The sequence below is a fragment of the Cebus imitator genome, unplaced genomic scaffold, assembly GCF_001604975.1.
Source record: "Cebus imitator isolate Cc_AM_T3 unplaced genomic scaffold, Cebus_imitator-1.0 Scaffold25, whole genome shotgun sequence".
NCBI classification, from domain to species: domain Eukaryota; kingdom Metazoa; phylum Chordata; class Mammalia; order Primates; family Cebidae; genus Cebus; species Cebus imitator.
In genome coordinates, this window is record NW_016107340.1 from 7466171 (window position 1) to 7483076 (window position 16906).

At 37.1% G+C, this 16906-nt stretch overlaps 1 protein-coding gene across 2 annotated transcripts in view; it reads right to left on the reverse strand.

Annotated features, from left to right (window-relative positions):
• Nucleotides 1-7251, reverse strand: part of GYS2 (glycogen synthase 2) — a 57495-nt gene extending 50244 nt beyond the window's left edge. The window contains exon 1 of one of the 2 annotated variants that reach the window (XM_017522955.2): nt 6814-7250. In XM_017522955.2, the coding sequence (XP_017378444.1) occupies nt 6814-6934 (121 nt within the window). In that variant the 5' untranslated portion in view covers nt 6935-7250. Of the gene's footprint in view, nt 1-6813 lie in introns of both variants that reach the window. The other variant, XM_037736489.1, reaches the window with a different exon arrangement.
• Nucleotides 7252-16906: the final 9655 nt, after the last annotated feature.

Consider the following 16906-nt stretch of genomic DNA (forward strand, 5'->3'; position numbering starts at 1 on the left):
GTGCACGGAAAGGTAAGTGAGTGACTCCCAGTGGTCCACATCTCCATTATGGACTCCAGGAATCCTAGCCACGGGAGAGTCCCTTGACCACGTGGGCCTTGAAACTAACATAAGAAACTGCCTAGCAATCACACAAAGGCATTGCTCCAAAGAAGGAGCTCTTACTGGGTCCCACCCCTGGCATCCCCATTCCTAGGCAGCAAGGTGCCATTTTGAGAGCCAAGCCCCCATCAGATGACATCTTTCCTCGGACCCCAATGTCATCTGCATCTCCACATCCCTGAAGCCCTGCTAAAATCCTTAACAAAATACTAGATAACCAAATTCAACAACATAACAAAGAGATAATCCATCATGATCAAGTGGGTTCCATACCAGGATGCAGGGATGGTTTGACATACACAAGTCAATAAACATGATACACAACATAAACAGAATTAAAAACAAAAATTACCAGTAAACTAGTAATACCCCTATGGAAAACTGTAGAGATTCCTTAAAGATTAAAAGTAGAACTACCATTTGATCCAGCAATCCCACACTGGGTATCTACCCAGAGGAAAAGAAGTCATTATAGGAAAAGATACTTGCCTATGCATGTGATAGCAGCACTATTCACAATTGCAAAATAGTGGAACCAACCCAAATGCCCATCAGTCAATGAATGGATAAAGAAACTGTGGCATATGTATATATGACGTACTACTACTCAACCATAAAAAAGAATGAATTAACTGCATTTGCAGTGACCTGGGTGAGATTGGAGACTATTATTCCAAGTGAAGTAACTCAGGAATGGAAAAGTAAAAATTGTACATGCTTACGTGTGAGCTAAGCTATAAGGACGCAAAGGCATGAGAATGATACAATGAACTCTGGGGACTTGAGGGAAGCGTGGGAGGAGGGTAAGGGATAAAAGACTACAAATAGGGTGCAGTATACTGCTCAGGTGATAGGTGCACCAAAATCTCACAAATCACCACTGAAGAACTTACTCATGTAACCAAATACCACCTGTACCCCAATAACTTATGGAAAAATAAAATAATAATATATACATAATTTTAAAAATTAAAAATAAAGATTTTACATGAGCCTCAAAAAAAATGTAATCCCAACTGTTGGAGATGAGGCTTGTAGGAGGTGATTGGATCATGGGAGAGGATCTCTCATGAATGGCCTAGCATTGTCTCCTTGGTTTCTTGCTCTTTAGTTCACATATCTGTTTAGAAGAGTCTAGGGCTAGTTTTGATGGCTCACACTTTTAATCCCAGCACATTGGGAGGCCAAGGTGGGCAGATTACTAGAGATCAGGAGTTTGAAACCACCCTGGCCAACATGTTGAAACCCCATCTCTACTAAAAATGTAAAAATTAGCCAGGTGTGATGGCACATGCCTATAGGCCCAGCTACTCGGGAGGCAGAGGCATGAGAATCACTTGAACCTGGGAGTTGGAGGTTGCAATTAGTCAAGATTGCTCCACTGCACTCCATTGTGGGCAACAGAGTGAGACTCTGTCTCAAGAAAATAAATAAATTGATTAATTAATTAAGTAAGTAAGTCTGGGACCTTCCCCTTCTCTCTCTTGCTCTTTCTCTTGTCATGTGATATACCTGCTCCTGCTTTGCCTTCCGACGTGGATAAAAGCTTCCTAAGGCCTCACCAGAAGCCAAGCAGATGTAGGTGCCATGTTTCCTAAACAACCTTTACTTTATTAATTACTCAGCCTAAGATACTTCTTCAGAGTGATGCAAAAATGGCCTAATACAATCCCTATGTCTTGCCATATGAAACGTTAATTCAAGATAGATTAAAAACTTAAATATAAGACCTGAAACTATAAAACTACTAGAAGAAAATATGAAGGAGACACTTCAAGACATTGGTTTGGGCAAAGATTTTATGCCTCAAAAGCACAGTCAACAAAAGCAAAAACAGACAAATGGGACTATGTTAAACTAAAATGCATCTGCACAGTAAAAGAAACAATCAACAGAGTGAAGAGACAACCTGTTGAATGCAAGAAAATATTTGCACACTATTCATTTGACAAGGAACTGATATCCAGAATATATAAGAAACTCAACAATTCAACAGTGGAAATCAAATAATCTCATTAAAAAATGAGCAAAAGATATGAACAGGCATTTTTCAAAAGAAGACATAGAAATGCCAAACGGGTATGGGGAAAATGCTCAACATTACTAATCACCAGGGAAATGCAAGTCAAAACTACAATGAGATATTATCTTATGCCAGTTAGAGTCGTCATGATTAAAATAAATAAATGACTCATGCTGGCAAGAATGTGAAGGAAAAGGAACTCTTAGGCACTATTGGCAAGAATGCAGATTAGTACAGCTGCTATGAAAAACAGTATGGAGATTTACCAAAAAACTAAAAATTGAACTATCATAAGATCCAGCAATCCCATTCCTGGGTATTTATCCAAAGAAAAATAATTTGGAATAATAAACAGATACCTCAACTACACTGTTTATTGCAGCATGATTCATATTAGCAAAGATATGGAATCATTGTAAGCGTCCATCAATAGATGAATGAAGAAAATGTGATATATACACACAATGGAATAGTATTCAGCCATAAAAATATAAAATCCTGTCATTTGCAGCAACATGGATAAAACTGGAGGTCTTTATGTTAAGTGAAATAAGCCAGGCATAGAAAGACAAATTTTGCATGTTCTCATTGATATGTGGGAGCTAAAAATGTTGATGTCATGCAGGTAGAGAACAGAATGATAGATACCAGAGGCAGAGAAGGGTGTGCAGGTTGTGGGAGGAAGGGAGATGAAGAGAAGTTGATTAATGGAAACAAACACACAGTTAGATAGAAGGAATAAGTTCTGATGTTTGATAGCAAAATAGGGTGATTATAGTTAACAACAATATATTGTATATTTCAAAATAGTAGAAGAGAGGACTTGAAATGCTCCCGACACATAGAAATAATAAATACTTGAGGTGATAAATACCCCAAATACCTGACTTGATCATTATGCATTTATATGTATGTAACACAATGCCACATGTACCTCATAAATATATTAATAAGAGAAAGTCCATCTCATATTGGTTGAGGCCTGATTGTAAATAAATCTTTGTCCCTCCAGACTTTCCCCTGTACAGTCTTGCTGTAACAGTCTTTACTGCTACTTCTTATATTCCAACACCATTTTAGCCTTTTTCTGTCCTCCCCATATTTTTACCTCAGTTTTTACTGTTTATACAGCACACTTTGCCCCAAGGTCTTTCTTAGCAAGCTAGAATATAAGCGAATGCAATAGCATAGAGACAAGGTCATTCCCATTTTCAAATTCAGGGCATAAACCAAGGAAATTTACCAACACATTTTTTTAAAATCAGCAAATAAATAGTTTTATTCTGACATTTTGAAAAAAAATCACTCAATATCATTAATGAATTGTCATTTTACCACAATGTAGGTTGTTGAATTTGAACTTAACCTTCACTTTCAAATAAGTACTTTGTATTTTATTGATCTCTATTTTCCTGGAACAACATGGGGGCTATGTTTAGTGTGAGGACAAAGTATCACACCTTTCATCTGAAAGAAAAGATAAGCTACCACGGTACATATAACAATGAGGTGGTTAAAACCCTAAGTCATCATCTGGCAACACTGCAAATTTACTAAAATCACTATTTCAAAGCAGTATAGAATGGATATCAGCCAAAATAAGTATCTCTCTCTCTCTCTCTTTCACTCTGTCTCTTCCCCCATATCTCTCTCTCTCTCGCTCTCTCTCTCTCTCTCTCTCCATATATATATATATATATATATATGTATGTACACACACACACTCATACATATTATACGCACATAGAGAAACTTCACTATTTTGTAAATGCTTAAAAATTACAGACTTTGGAAGTCATACGGCTATTTCAGTGTGTGTGGCTACCAATCTGACCCTCCTGTTTCAAAACACAGTTGCAGAAGCAGAGGAAGTCATTATACAGTTAGAACATCATTTTATAAGGCAGCAGGTCTGGTAGGAAGGAGATTATGTGCTACTTGTGACAATGGTCAGCAAATGTTTGTGTTCCCCGTATTTTTCTAGGTCCTCAGTTAAAATCAAAGCAGCTGCAATCTTGGCAATGGGAGGTGATACTCACACTTTGAGCAAGACCCCCTGCACTGCCACTGATTATACCTACAATAGCAGCTCCAAATATTTTGTATGAAATGAGCATAGACATGGCATGCTGAAAGAGAAAGGAGTAGACTAGTGCTTACCTTGAAGCTGTGCAACCAAGCATAGTTTTTACATAGATTGTGTGTTTCATGTGGTGTGATAACAGCTTGAGATGACATTGACATGGCCATTGGCATATCCATACCAGGCAAAGAAATCCTAATTACTATGTATCCCGTGATTGGAGTAACATTGATGTATACATATTTTTTTCTATTCTTTTCACTTTTGTGTTTGAAAATGAATTATGGACTCATTCAAAGTGAAAAATGAGCTAACTTCCTCATTCTATGAATAAATTTTATAAGGAAAGAATGATAAGCTAATACCTACAGAGTGTTTATTAAATGCTAGGCACAGTTCCAAGTGATTTACAATTGGTATTTCTTTTAATTTTCACAGCTTTACAAGAAGATGCTGCTATCTTTATTTTATAGATGGAGAAACTGAGGCATGGAGAGGCTATGCAATAAATTTTAGCATTACCTAGGTAATGGTGGAGTTGGAATTCCAAATCAGGCAGTCTGACTTTAGAGCCCACAGACAGCAAGATAGTAAGTAAAGGAAGGGAGGAACAAATTGATGGATCTTTTTGCTTCTATTTGGTTTTTTGAAACAGGGTCTCACTCTGTCACCCAGGCTGGCGTGCAATGGTGCAACCTTGGCTCACTTCTGCCTCACTAGAACACCTGGACTCAAGTGATCCTCCCGCTTTTGCCTCTCAGGTAGCTAGGACTACAGGCATGAGCCTTCATGGCCGGCTACAGACATTTTTTAAATTTCTGTAGAAACAGGGTTTCCCTTTGTTCCCCAGGCTGGTATCCAACTCCTGGGCTCAAGCAATTCTCCCGCCTCGGCCTTGAAAAGTGTCGAGATTACAGTTGTGAGCCACCGTGCCTGGCCTCGATGGATCTTTAAAAGTGGTGGCGGGTGGGAAAAAGAGGAAGAACAAAAACTGTATAACAAAAGAGAAACATCATTAGGTCTTGAGAAGGATGGAATCCTTTTCATTCTGCTCTAGGGAAAAGCCATTTGGAAAACTTCTGTGTTAACAAAGAAAAGCCCAGTGGCTTAGCAGTGAACTTTAGAGCACTTGTTCTTTATGACAATCGTAGGGGCCTTCAGGAAGCTGATCAAAGCGTGGTCTTCTTTTCAGAACTTTTTTGTTTGTTAATATTAACCTTGAAATTTATTGCTTTTATTTGTTATTTGATAAGGATTCATCAAGGGTCTATTAGGTATCAGGCACTAAGAGATGAGGGACATAGAGTTAAGAATACAGAACTGATTCCCAATCTTCAAGAATTGACAAATTTGTAGAAGATAGACATGGAACATACAGTGCAGTCAAATGTGATGGGTGCGAGACTAAGAGAACAAGGTGTTCTAAGACTCCACAGTGTACAGTGGAGTGGGACGTGGTTTCTAATCTAGTTTAGCTAGAGGTTTGGGAAAAACCTCTCTGATGAAGAGATGTTTGAGCTGACACTTGAAGGATTAATAGCTAAAGGGGAGAAAGTGTTGTATATGAGAGAACTATATATGCCAAGACACAGAAGTGTTCTCTGTTCAAAGATCTGAGTGGGGCTCAGAGAGGGAAAAGGAGAGGAGTATGAGAGAAGATGGGAGAGACCTGCAGGGCCTAGATTGTGAGCTCCGGGGGAGTTAATAGCCTTAAGGAGAGTTTTGTCTCCAGGCTACCAACAATGAACTCAGCCTCAAAACCATTACTTTTTCTTTGCTAATGTTCCTCAATAGTCTTGACACTTTTAAACTAGAGAATATAAATCCACAAGGAATTGTTTTATAATTTTACGGATGTCTTTAGTTTCTATTTATTTATTTGTTTATTTATTTAGCCAAACTGCAATTGTCTTGATCGAGTTATAGATGTCTTTACTTTAAAAATCATTTACATTGTGGTTCTCTACCTTGCCTTCTCCTACCCAGCACAAATGAGGTTATACCTCACTCACAAATTGGTTTATCTTTACCAATTTAATTTTCTTTATTTTATAATTTCTACATAAACATAGCATTGAAGAAAAATTACTTTCATTCTTCTGAATAGGAGCATAGCATTTTGCCTTTTGAGAAGCTTCTATTAAAACTTTTACTCCAGGCTAATTGTGAGTTAGAAGCATTATTAAATATTTCATATAATCACTAAGAGAATGTAGAGTTAAAGTTTCCGTCTGGATCTAATCACATATTCATCTTCCTAAAATAAAATGTTTAATTATACTATTTTGCTGAGACAAATTTTAAAACAGAAAATATAAACTTTTTATTTCCATTTTGTCACAAGATGGATTTGAAATTTTAATTTAAATGCAATTCCCATGGCAACAGCTAATATTTTCAATTTTCTCCCTCTTCAACACATACACAAGTCTGTATTCATAGCCTGTTGTAATGGACAAGGTTAAATGTAGCCTAAATTTACATTCCATTTAAATGCTTTCCTCATTCACTGGGAATTGGTTATCACTAGAGAATCATCCGTGAAAGGTTACTCCACATTCTGCAGTCACCTAGCAAATACCCACCTTCAAGGAGCAGTACAAACCTTTATTGGTCACTTCCCAAGCAACTTCAAAGAGCAGTAACTCCTCCACAGGAAGTTCCTCAACTTGCCACTGGGGAAGCCCACCCAGGGATGTCACAGACAGGGATCGGCCTCGAAGCATTCTTCCTGCAGTCCTCTGAGACTCCTTTGAATCCCTGTTTCACTTAGTTGTAATTCCAGGAGAGGTGCACTTAGAGACACAAAAGTTAGAGCTGGTAATTACCAGGCTGTGGTAGCTTCTCTTGGGAATAAACTAGTAGCGTGAAATCTTATGTGCTTCCCAGAGAATTCCTGGTGGAAGGAGGAGTTCTTCCTCCTCTTTCCTGTCTTTCTGGACAGGTATTGTGAGGACAGTGTCTACCTTATCAGTATCTACCCAAACAATCCAGAGCTGTCAACAGAAAAATTCTCTGATTCAGGGCATAGGTAAGCACCTCGTGAGATAGGCAGGGCATGACCCAAGTCCAGCCTTTTAGCCCTTGTCCTTTTGACCAGACTCCTAGATTCATATAATCACCAATGCTTATTTCATCATTTCCAAAGTGATCCAATATTAGCAACTCCCCTCATAACAGTTTGTGGGCCTCTAATTATTAAAATTGATAAAGAATAATTGAACATTGATAAAGAATAACTGATAAAGAATAATTCGGTCTCACTATAATTATGTAGACTGATTGGGACACATTTTTATGCTTTAAATCCCTTTGAATTTCCTAAGTATTCTTCTTTTTTTTGATTCCTATTTCTAGAGCTTTAAAAAAAATATTCCTAGTTATTTTATTCTACACTTACAAATTGAATTTTGGTGATGGCCATAGATCTTGATCCCCCTTTTCTTAATTACTTTTCTTAAAATTTTCCCTGTGAAAAAGCATAAATTTCAGTGTGTCTTTGGGTGTAACATGAAAAGAATGTAATTTTAACTGGTCAATAATCATCAATCCATAATTATAATGAGGTAGTACAAATTAATCTTTGTTATGTTTGTACATTTTCTTCAAATATTAAAATTGATAAAGAATAATTCAGTGAATGTAAATGTTCAAACATAGAAAGAAAATTGCAAAAGAAATTAGGTTCTAAAATATCATCAGGATCAGATTGCAGGTAAATGGCATATATTTGCTTTTCCTTGTGTTTCTATGTATGTAAATATGTATGTTTCAATTTATTTACACACCCATACACACATATCTGATATTGTACCTATGGAGAATTGGTGATTCACAAACAAGCTTAATTTTGAGTCATCTTTACAGATTTAGCTAAATTCAATATTTTTACAGTATTATTCTCTAGAGCAGTGGAATCGAAGCTCATACAAAATATCCTTCACATTAGAATTACGATCAGAATTGTCAGTAATTTGTTACTTGTTAATACTATTTTTGTACCTTTTATTAGGTTTTAAATTATTTTCTGTACACTTGGTTTTATTGACTTGCGCCTGTTTTAGTGACTCAAGAGGGGCAGAACTACATTTAATTATATTACATTAGTAAATCTGTGTAAGTCAAATAGATTAAATATGTCAGCCAGATGGGGTAGTACACACCTGTTGTCCCCAGCTACTCAGGAGGCTGAGGGAGAAGAATCATTTGAACCCAGGAGTTTAAGACCAAACTGAACAATCTAGTGAGACCACATCTCTTAAAATTTAATTAAAACTAAAATAAATAAATGTCTTCCATGATTTTGTGACACATTTGATTCTTTTTTTTTTTTTTTTTGAGACGGAGTTTCGCTCTTGTTACCCAGGCTGGAGTGCAATGGTGCGATCTCGGCTCACCGCAACCTCCGCCTCCTGGGTTCAGGCAATTCTCCTGCCTCAGCCTCCTGAGTAGCTGGGATTATAGGCACGCACCACCATGCCCAGCTAATGTTTTGTATTTTTTTAGTAGAGACGGGGTTTCACCATGTTGACCAGGATGTTCTCGATCTCTTGACCTCGTGATCCACCCGCCTCGGCCTCCCAAAGTGCTGGGATTACAGGCGTAAGCCACCGTGCCCGGCCTGACACATTTGATTCTTATCTTTGTCCAGAATAATAGCTTTAAGTACATAGCTTATTATCCATTTGTTTGCATTGTGAGAAAAAGATTCTATGACCAATTAAAAAAATCAAGTAGGAAAATAGAAGTTGATTGATCGTATGAGCCCAAATGATCAAATGATTGTCCTCTTTATAAAATGGTTTGCTTATGTTGACATATCTCTGAGAGTCCTGCAAGTACACATTCCAGTAAAACCAAACCTAAGGACATGTTGACAGGAGTGAGAATGGGATGACAGCGTGGTGACAGAGTTTCACGTTTGCAGTGTTCTGTTGCAGCAGCCTTGAGATTGGTTCATCTAGTGTCACACAGGCCACAGGAGCACTGATACAAATTCTCCAGCATATACCATAAGGCTGATTTATGTATTTACATCTGTTCCAGGTATCAACTGATTAGTTGTGAGTTAGGCACTTGCAGCACCACTTATCTGCTGTGTAAACTTGAGCCAATTTCTTACCTAAGTTTTGGTTTTCTTGAAAAAATGGGGATGAGGATGAGGTAATCTGAATAAGTCACTTCACATAGTGCCTGGTACTAAGCCAACCACTTTAGTAGTCTCAGCCTTTTTTATAACACATGTGATCGTCTAGTAAAAGCTTCTCTAATGGCAGAGGTTACCATTGAAGAGGAAAGAGGCAAAAAGGAGACTTCAGTTTTCTTTTTTTTTTTTTTAATGTTGTACCACCTGTATATGTTACCTAATCAATTGCTCAATTACAGAAAAAAAGTTTTTCAGAAAAATGACCTTAAGATCAATGAATATATTTTATAACATCCTAAATGAAAATAGGTAGGATGTAAAATTAAAAAAGTAGTATGACTGATATAATTTTGTAAAAAGGTACTATATACCTCTGTTCATGATGTATGTGTAATAGAAGGCTGGAATAGACATAAACAAAAGATGGGGAGGCTGCATGTGAAAACTCTTACAATGATTGTCTTTAACTGGTAGTAATTATGATTGATATTTATGTGGTATTTTTGTTTATTTGTGTTTACACATTTTCTGTAATACATGTACACATATAGCCACACCATACATAAGATGAGTAAACAGCAAAAGTTTAATCATATAAATGAGTGAAATACACATGATTGTTTCACATATTCGCACTCATTATTTTGATTTTTTGAAATTTCTAGTCTTTAGTTACCATTTGGCATTTTTGTGTCAAGTACCAGCACTCTCAGCCACACCACAGCTCCTAACGATCCCTCATAGTAGGTATCTTTGAGGGATCCCTCTTGATCCAGTTATTCTCAATGTGAGAACATCCTTTGCCAATTCTTTGCTTGCTAAAGGTGAATACCATTTTCAAAGTTGTTCATTAAGAGAGATAAAATGAATGGAACCATATGAAGTATATCCATGAGCTGGATATATTTGCGTATATTCATAGTATCTGGATGAATTGCCTTCTTTCAGATATTTGTGCAGAGAAAGGCAGTCATTTGTGTAATAGATCTGAAGAGGAATCAGGGAAATTTCTCTTCTTCCCATATTCCTGAACACTCATCTATAATGTTTGTGCTAAAAGCACAAATCAATGAGATGGGAGCAGAAAGAGAACAGTCATCCAGACAGAAAGGGAGAAGGGTTTTCTCCAAGTTGAGGAAGCACTCTTAGAAGTCTCTGATGCCAAATTTGATACTTATGCTAACATTTAATCTCCCAATGAAAAGAGGTGAGAGGGCAAGTAAGAACAAGTATTCCAGCAGAGGTCACTAGATACATTTAGAAAACCACACGTTTGCTTTGACATTTTGGAATCTTCGCAGTCTTCCAAAAAGCCCTTAGACCTCCAGGGCTTGACTAGCCTGCACCTGCATATCCAGAATGACTTAGTTAACATATTTATGGAGCACCTACTATATGCTACTATTGTCACCACTGAGAATATTTTCAATAAACGGTAGTCTCTGCCTTCATGTGGACACATACACATTAATCTTGTAAACAAATAGTTATTTCAGGTGCTGCTAAATTTTTGGAGAAGAAAAACTGCAAACAATAGAGAGTGCCATTGAGTAGAAATGAGTGCTTTAGCTGGGGAAGTCAAGAAAGACCCTTCTGAGCAAGTGATATTTGAATTAGGATATAAATGATGAGAAAGTGGCCACATTTGAAGATCTGAGAGAAGTGATAGCAAAGCCTTTAACCCTTACAGGAACGGAAAGAAGACCGATGAGGCTAAAGTCAAAAGCATAATAAATGAAGGGAATTCTGGAGGGAATGAGTCAGAGGAAAGCCGGAAATGGGTCATAGAGAAGCTGGTCAAGAGCTTGGATTTTATTTCGGTTGTAGTAGGAAGTCATTGGAAGGTTTTAAGCAGGGGACTTTGTGCAACAACAAAAAAAATAGTGTTGAGAAGTAGAAGGGGGGGGCTTGGAGACTGAGGTTATGACGCCTGCATATCAGTCACAAATTCTAGAATGTAAAACTTTATTCATTTGGTAGATAATACCTATATTCTTCTAAATGTCATGAAAGCAGAAACGAAAGTTAGTTATTTAGCATTTAGTCTTTGCCTCTTAAGATTAGAGAGAGTACTTTTGTTTTCCAATATAGTATCTCTATATAATTTTATGTTCTTATCTGTCCATTGCTTGTATGTACTTTATTATGTATGTAGTGATGTTGTTACTGTAGAAACCAGAGAATTAAAAGCCGTACGTCAGGGTACTGTGATCACGATTCTTGCTCTCATGAAGTCTGCATTCTAGCAGAGAAAGCAGGTCTTAAACAAATAACTAAAGAACTTTGAGGGTGATGAATGGAATTGTGAGAGCGTGTAACAATACAATTAACTCAAAACAGAGTAAGAAAATGATATTTAAATTGAGATCGAAAATAGGGGAAAATCTAAGGAAGAAGGGTTCCAGGCAGAGAACCTAGTGCATGCAAAGACCAATAGAAATAAAGAATGTGACAAATTCAAAAAACTGAAAGATCAGCACACTTAGATTCAACAACCTTGAGGTAGCAAGTGATATAGAAACGAACCTGGAGAAGCGGGAAGGGGCTGATATGAATTTTGAATTTATCTTAATAATAAGGAAAAACCATGATAGAATTTGAATTATTTTATTTTTTTCGTAGTTTTAACTTTTAAGTTGAAGTGGAACACATAAATAGCAAAGTGTAGAAATTATACCCCAGTGAGTTATTACAATGCAAACACTTTTGTGTAACTATTCAATAAAATATTGGAACAAACAATACCAGAGTGAATTTTTTTTTCAGAGAACTGATTCCATGGTGTGACATATTTCAGATAGTGGATCATTCTAAAGATTTACATTTTCCAAAGATCATTTTCACTGCATAATAGAGAATGAATTAAGGAGGGATGAAACTTATGTAGCATTTTGGGGATTTATTATGTGAATATTTAACTCCTGAAAATTTAATTATATAGGCTAGACAAAGAGAAGGTAGAAAGAACAAGAAATAACACTTTAAATAGCCTGAGATAATCCAATCAATAAAGAGACAGGATACCCCAGAATGAGAAGCCTCTGGGAGACTGCACTTTCTATAGTCAGTCTTCCAGAATCTGAGCCTCTCACTGTCTGAATGTGCTGAAAGGGTTGACATACACATTTTGACCAGAATTTCTACCGTACATGCTGGCTTTAGAACCCAGCATCAGTTAAAATGACCCCAATGTGTCTAGACATGAGAAGGTGGCTGTTTGTACTAGAGTGATGGCAGTGACATTAGAGAAGTGAGTAGTGATATACGCTTGAGATAACAGTTTGTGGAGTTGATTGGCTGTGGGGAAGGGTCAGTGCCTAGGTTTCTAGTTTGGACAACCAAGTGGTTGGTCATGCAGTGTATAGCTATAAGAAATATTGAGTGTGGGAGGGAAACAGATTTGCTGGAGAGATTAGAGAATGACCTGTTTCAGATGTGGTGAGTTTCAGACACCAGCCAGATGTTCAGTAGGAAGTTAGATATTATGTCTGCTAAGAACCCGAGATGAGAGATCTGGGACACAGTAACTGAAGCCACCAGAGTGGTGAGTTCTGAGGAAGAGCGGGTGCAGGGTGGATAGGGTAAGCTGCATGAAGCAGAGCTCCAGAAGGGTCAACTTTTAAGGCAGAGGCCATAATGTGGTACAATGAATTTAGATTGGTACATGCAGTGCTGCCACAAAAAAGTCAACCAACTCTCAAAAGAGACTTCACATAAAGCTTTGGATTTCTCTTTTCTCTTCAAAAATCAGAAGATCTGGCCACTCTGGATTCTATTTGCATGCCTTCATGACAATAATCAGTCGGAGCTAGGTAAATCTCTCCTGAAATCACCACAGTCATCTCAGTCTCCATGGGCCTACATTAACTGTCAGGTTTCTAGAAAGACTTAAGCTCCTGACTTAATTTTTTCTCTATGTACATTTGCAGTTGCTGATCAGGAAGCAGCCAAAGGTAAAGCAAGTAATTATCCTTAAATTAAGCTTACAATCTAAGCTGACAATGCCCATCCATCACACTGAAGATGTGAAAGAGGTTTTTTACCTTGACTGCTGACATTATCTTAGCATAGACTGAATTGTACCCACATACCCAGAACCTGTGTTTGGAAGAGAGCTTTTGGTTTGTTGATCTCTCTTCTCTAATTTTATTTTAAACTCTTCTTTTACTATACAAGATTAGGAAAGGTAGCTATTGCTTCTCAACCTTTTGGCTAAGATGAACTCTAGGAAAGGTAGCTGTAGCCCCTATGGCTAAAGAAGTAAAACAATAAGGTTTTGGATAAAAGAGAAAGCAAAGGGATAATATCTCTCTGGGAAGAGATCAAGTCATCCAGTGAAGTTTAATCAGATGTGTTGCTTTTGTCCTTATCCTGTTCTGTGACATCTATGTTTCTATTTTCCCATGAAATTTTTAATAAAATCAATATTAAAAATATTTTCAAATAAAAGTTTACAAAAACAGAACCTGGAGAGAAAATGTGCAGTGGAAGCCGAAGCCCGACGATACTTTAAGTTTACCAGGAGAGGGGTTAGCAGAGTAAAATTATTAAGAACAAGGGCTTTGGAGTCAGGCCAATCTCATTTAGAAATGGACTACTTACTAGACTGTAAAATGGGGTGATGTATTTTCTCAAAACAAAGAAGAAAGAAAATTAAAAAGACAAAAAAAAATGGGGGTGATGATATTCACTTCATGAGGTTGTTGTGGGGATTAAATGAGTATGTATGAATGCCCTTTGTACAGTGTCTGCCAAAGCCCGCATTGGCTCAGAGTTCAGGGATTCCAAGCCAGATGCATGAAGTCAACCTGATGACCAGCCAGCTCAAGTTGCTCATCTTCCTTCTGTAAGAGACCATTCTTTGGCTGCCATCTAGGCTCTCTTTTCTCCAAGCTCTGCTCAGGTGAGGGATGTTGACATGGAGGTTAGGAATACTGAACTATAGGCTTACTTTTCTGACATTCTCCACCAAATTTACGATATGAAATATTGTGAAATATTATTTACATGGTGATTTTGTATGAAGTAGAAGCATATATCCTATGCAGGGCTTATAAAATATACAGTGATATGTATTATATATGTACATATATATATATATGTAAATGCCAAGTATTACCAGGATAAACAAGTCAGGTAATGAAAGTGGCAATGTTAAACTTTTTTTTTCCAAAATGATGTTATGAAAATAGTCAATGAAATATTTATTTTTTAATATAAAGAAGAAAACTCTAATGTTAGTACAGCTGTTGCACTAAATTAGTTTCTATCAGGTGGAATGACTTTGGGTAATTATCTTTTTTACCATCTGTATTAATGGTCAGTGTAGTTAGGCAAACCTGAGAATTAGTCCTACCCCACCTTGATGAAACCCATAACACGTGAGACCCCAAGTAACTCCTTTACCATCGAAGCACATAAAATAACTTCTTGAGAACCCATTTTTAAAATTTATCAGTTTCTGTCAAGAAAATCTCTATTTGTGTATGGAAAAGGGATAAAAGCACATTCTCACTAAACACAGGTTCTGGATGCGGTAGCATCAGACCAAGAGGAAAAGCCGTAACATTTTTGACCTTGACATAACATCACCAAGCCCTATTATCAGTATTTTGAGGAAAATTTAGATATTAAGATTTAATATAACTTAAATACTCACATTTAATGTTTTTGTAAGATGATATTTTCCACAAGATCGGTACTGGGTTCTCAGTCACTGTACTTGGAAGGGAAGTATTACTTAATATGTGATTGGCTGCTCTGTATGCACTTTGACTAGAAAACAAATGATTCCTGTAGCACTGAAATGGTTTCCAAGGGGATACTGTGGCATCACTTTCCTGATACGAGAAAATAAAACTCTTTGGTGTTGATTTAGGGTGGAAAGTTGATAAAAAGTAGAGGGGCATTAGAAAACGTCAAGAGATTTTTTCTTTCTTTCTTTTTATTACTATACTTTAAGTTCTGAGATACATGTGCAGAACGTTCAGGTTTGTTACACAGGTATACACATGCCATGGTGGTTTGCTGTACCCATCAACCCATCATCTACATTAGGTATGTCTCCTAATGCTATCCCTCCCCTAGTTCCCCACCTCCTGACAGGCCCCAGTGTGTGATGTTCCCCTTTCTGTGTACATGTGTTCTCATTGTTCCACTCCCACTTATGAGTGAGAACATGTAGTGTTTGGTTTTCTGTTCTTGTGTCAGTTTGCTGAGAATGATGTTTTCCAGCTTCATCCATGTCCCTGCAAAGGACATGAACTCATCCTTTTTTATGACTGCTTAGTATTCCGTGGTGTATATGTGCCACATTTTCTTTATCCAGTCTATCATTGATGGGCTTTTGGGTAGGTTCCAAGTCTTTGCTATTGTGAACAGTGCTGCAATAAACATATGTGTGCATGTATCTTTATAGTAGAATGATTCATAATGCTTTGAGTATATACCCAGTAATGGGAGGGCTGGGTCAAATTGTACTTCTGGTTCTAGATCCTTGAGGAATCGCCACAGTCTTCCACAATGGTTGAACTAATTTACACTCCCACCCACAGTGTAAAAGCATTTCTATTTCTCCACATCCTCTTCAGCATCTGTTGTCTCCTGACTTTTTAATGATTGCCATTTTAACTGGCATGAGATGGTATATCATTGTGGTTTTTTTCTAAGTTTGTATGCTAGCCCATAGATGCCAAATGCATTCTATTTGTTTTAAGAGGCCTAACACAGTACAAGGAAAACAGGTGGGGGTGCAAATACATGCTTCAACATAGAATATCTTAAGGGTTAAGAATATTGGTTTAATTTCGGGAGTTACCAGTTTTTAGATATGTGATCTCCAGCAAGTTTCTTTAAATGAAATCAGCTTTTCGATAAATGTATGTATAGTTGCCTAGTTAAAACCACAATTGAATTAATAAATCAATGATGAATTGATGAATTAGAGATGAAAGTAAAGCTGTTCTCTGTGTTAATATGCCACAAGGCATATTAACATTATCATGGTTAAAAAAAAAAAAAAAAAGGTTTTCTTTTTGTAAATACATCATATTTAGAACCTTTGGTTTCGCTAATAAACTCAAATGTATTTCATGAATGAAGGTAAACCTTAAGAATGCTTACTTTTTAGATTGTGAACTATACTGGTTTCCCATTCATCCTGGAAACATGATCATCTGGCTGGAGAATGTAAATTCCACAGATATCTGGAGATCAAATGTAGGCATGCAACTAATTTTCACCAAAGCAATATGAGGAGAATTAATTTATGACCTTGACTTTGCTTTCCCCCAAAGCCCCATAATTTACTTAAAAAAAAGATTTCTTCCTGAAAATATATTTTATGACATTATAATTAGCTAAAAAGTAATTGATAAGTGAAAGGAAGATGGCTGGGCGCGGTGGCTCAAGCCTGTAATCCCAGCACTTTGGGAGATCAAGAGATCGAGACCATCCTGGTCAACATGGTGAAACCCCGTCTCTACTAAAAATACAAAACATTAGCTGGGCATGGTGGCGCGTGCCTGTAATCCCAGCTACTGAGGAGGTTGAG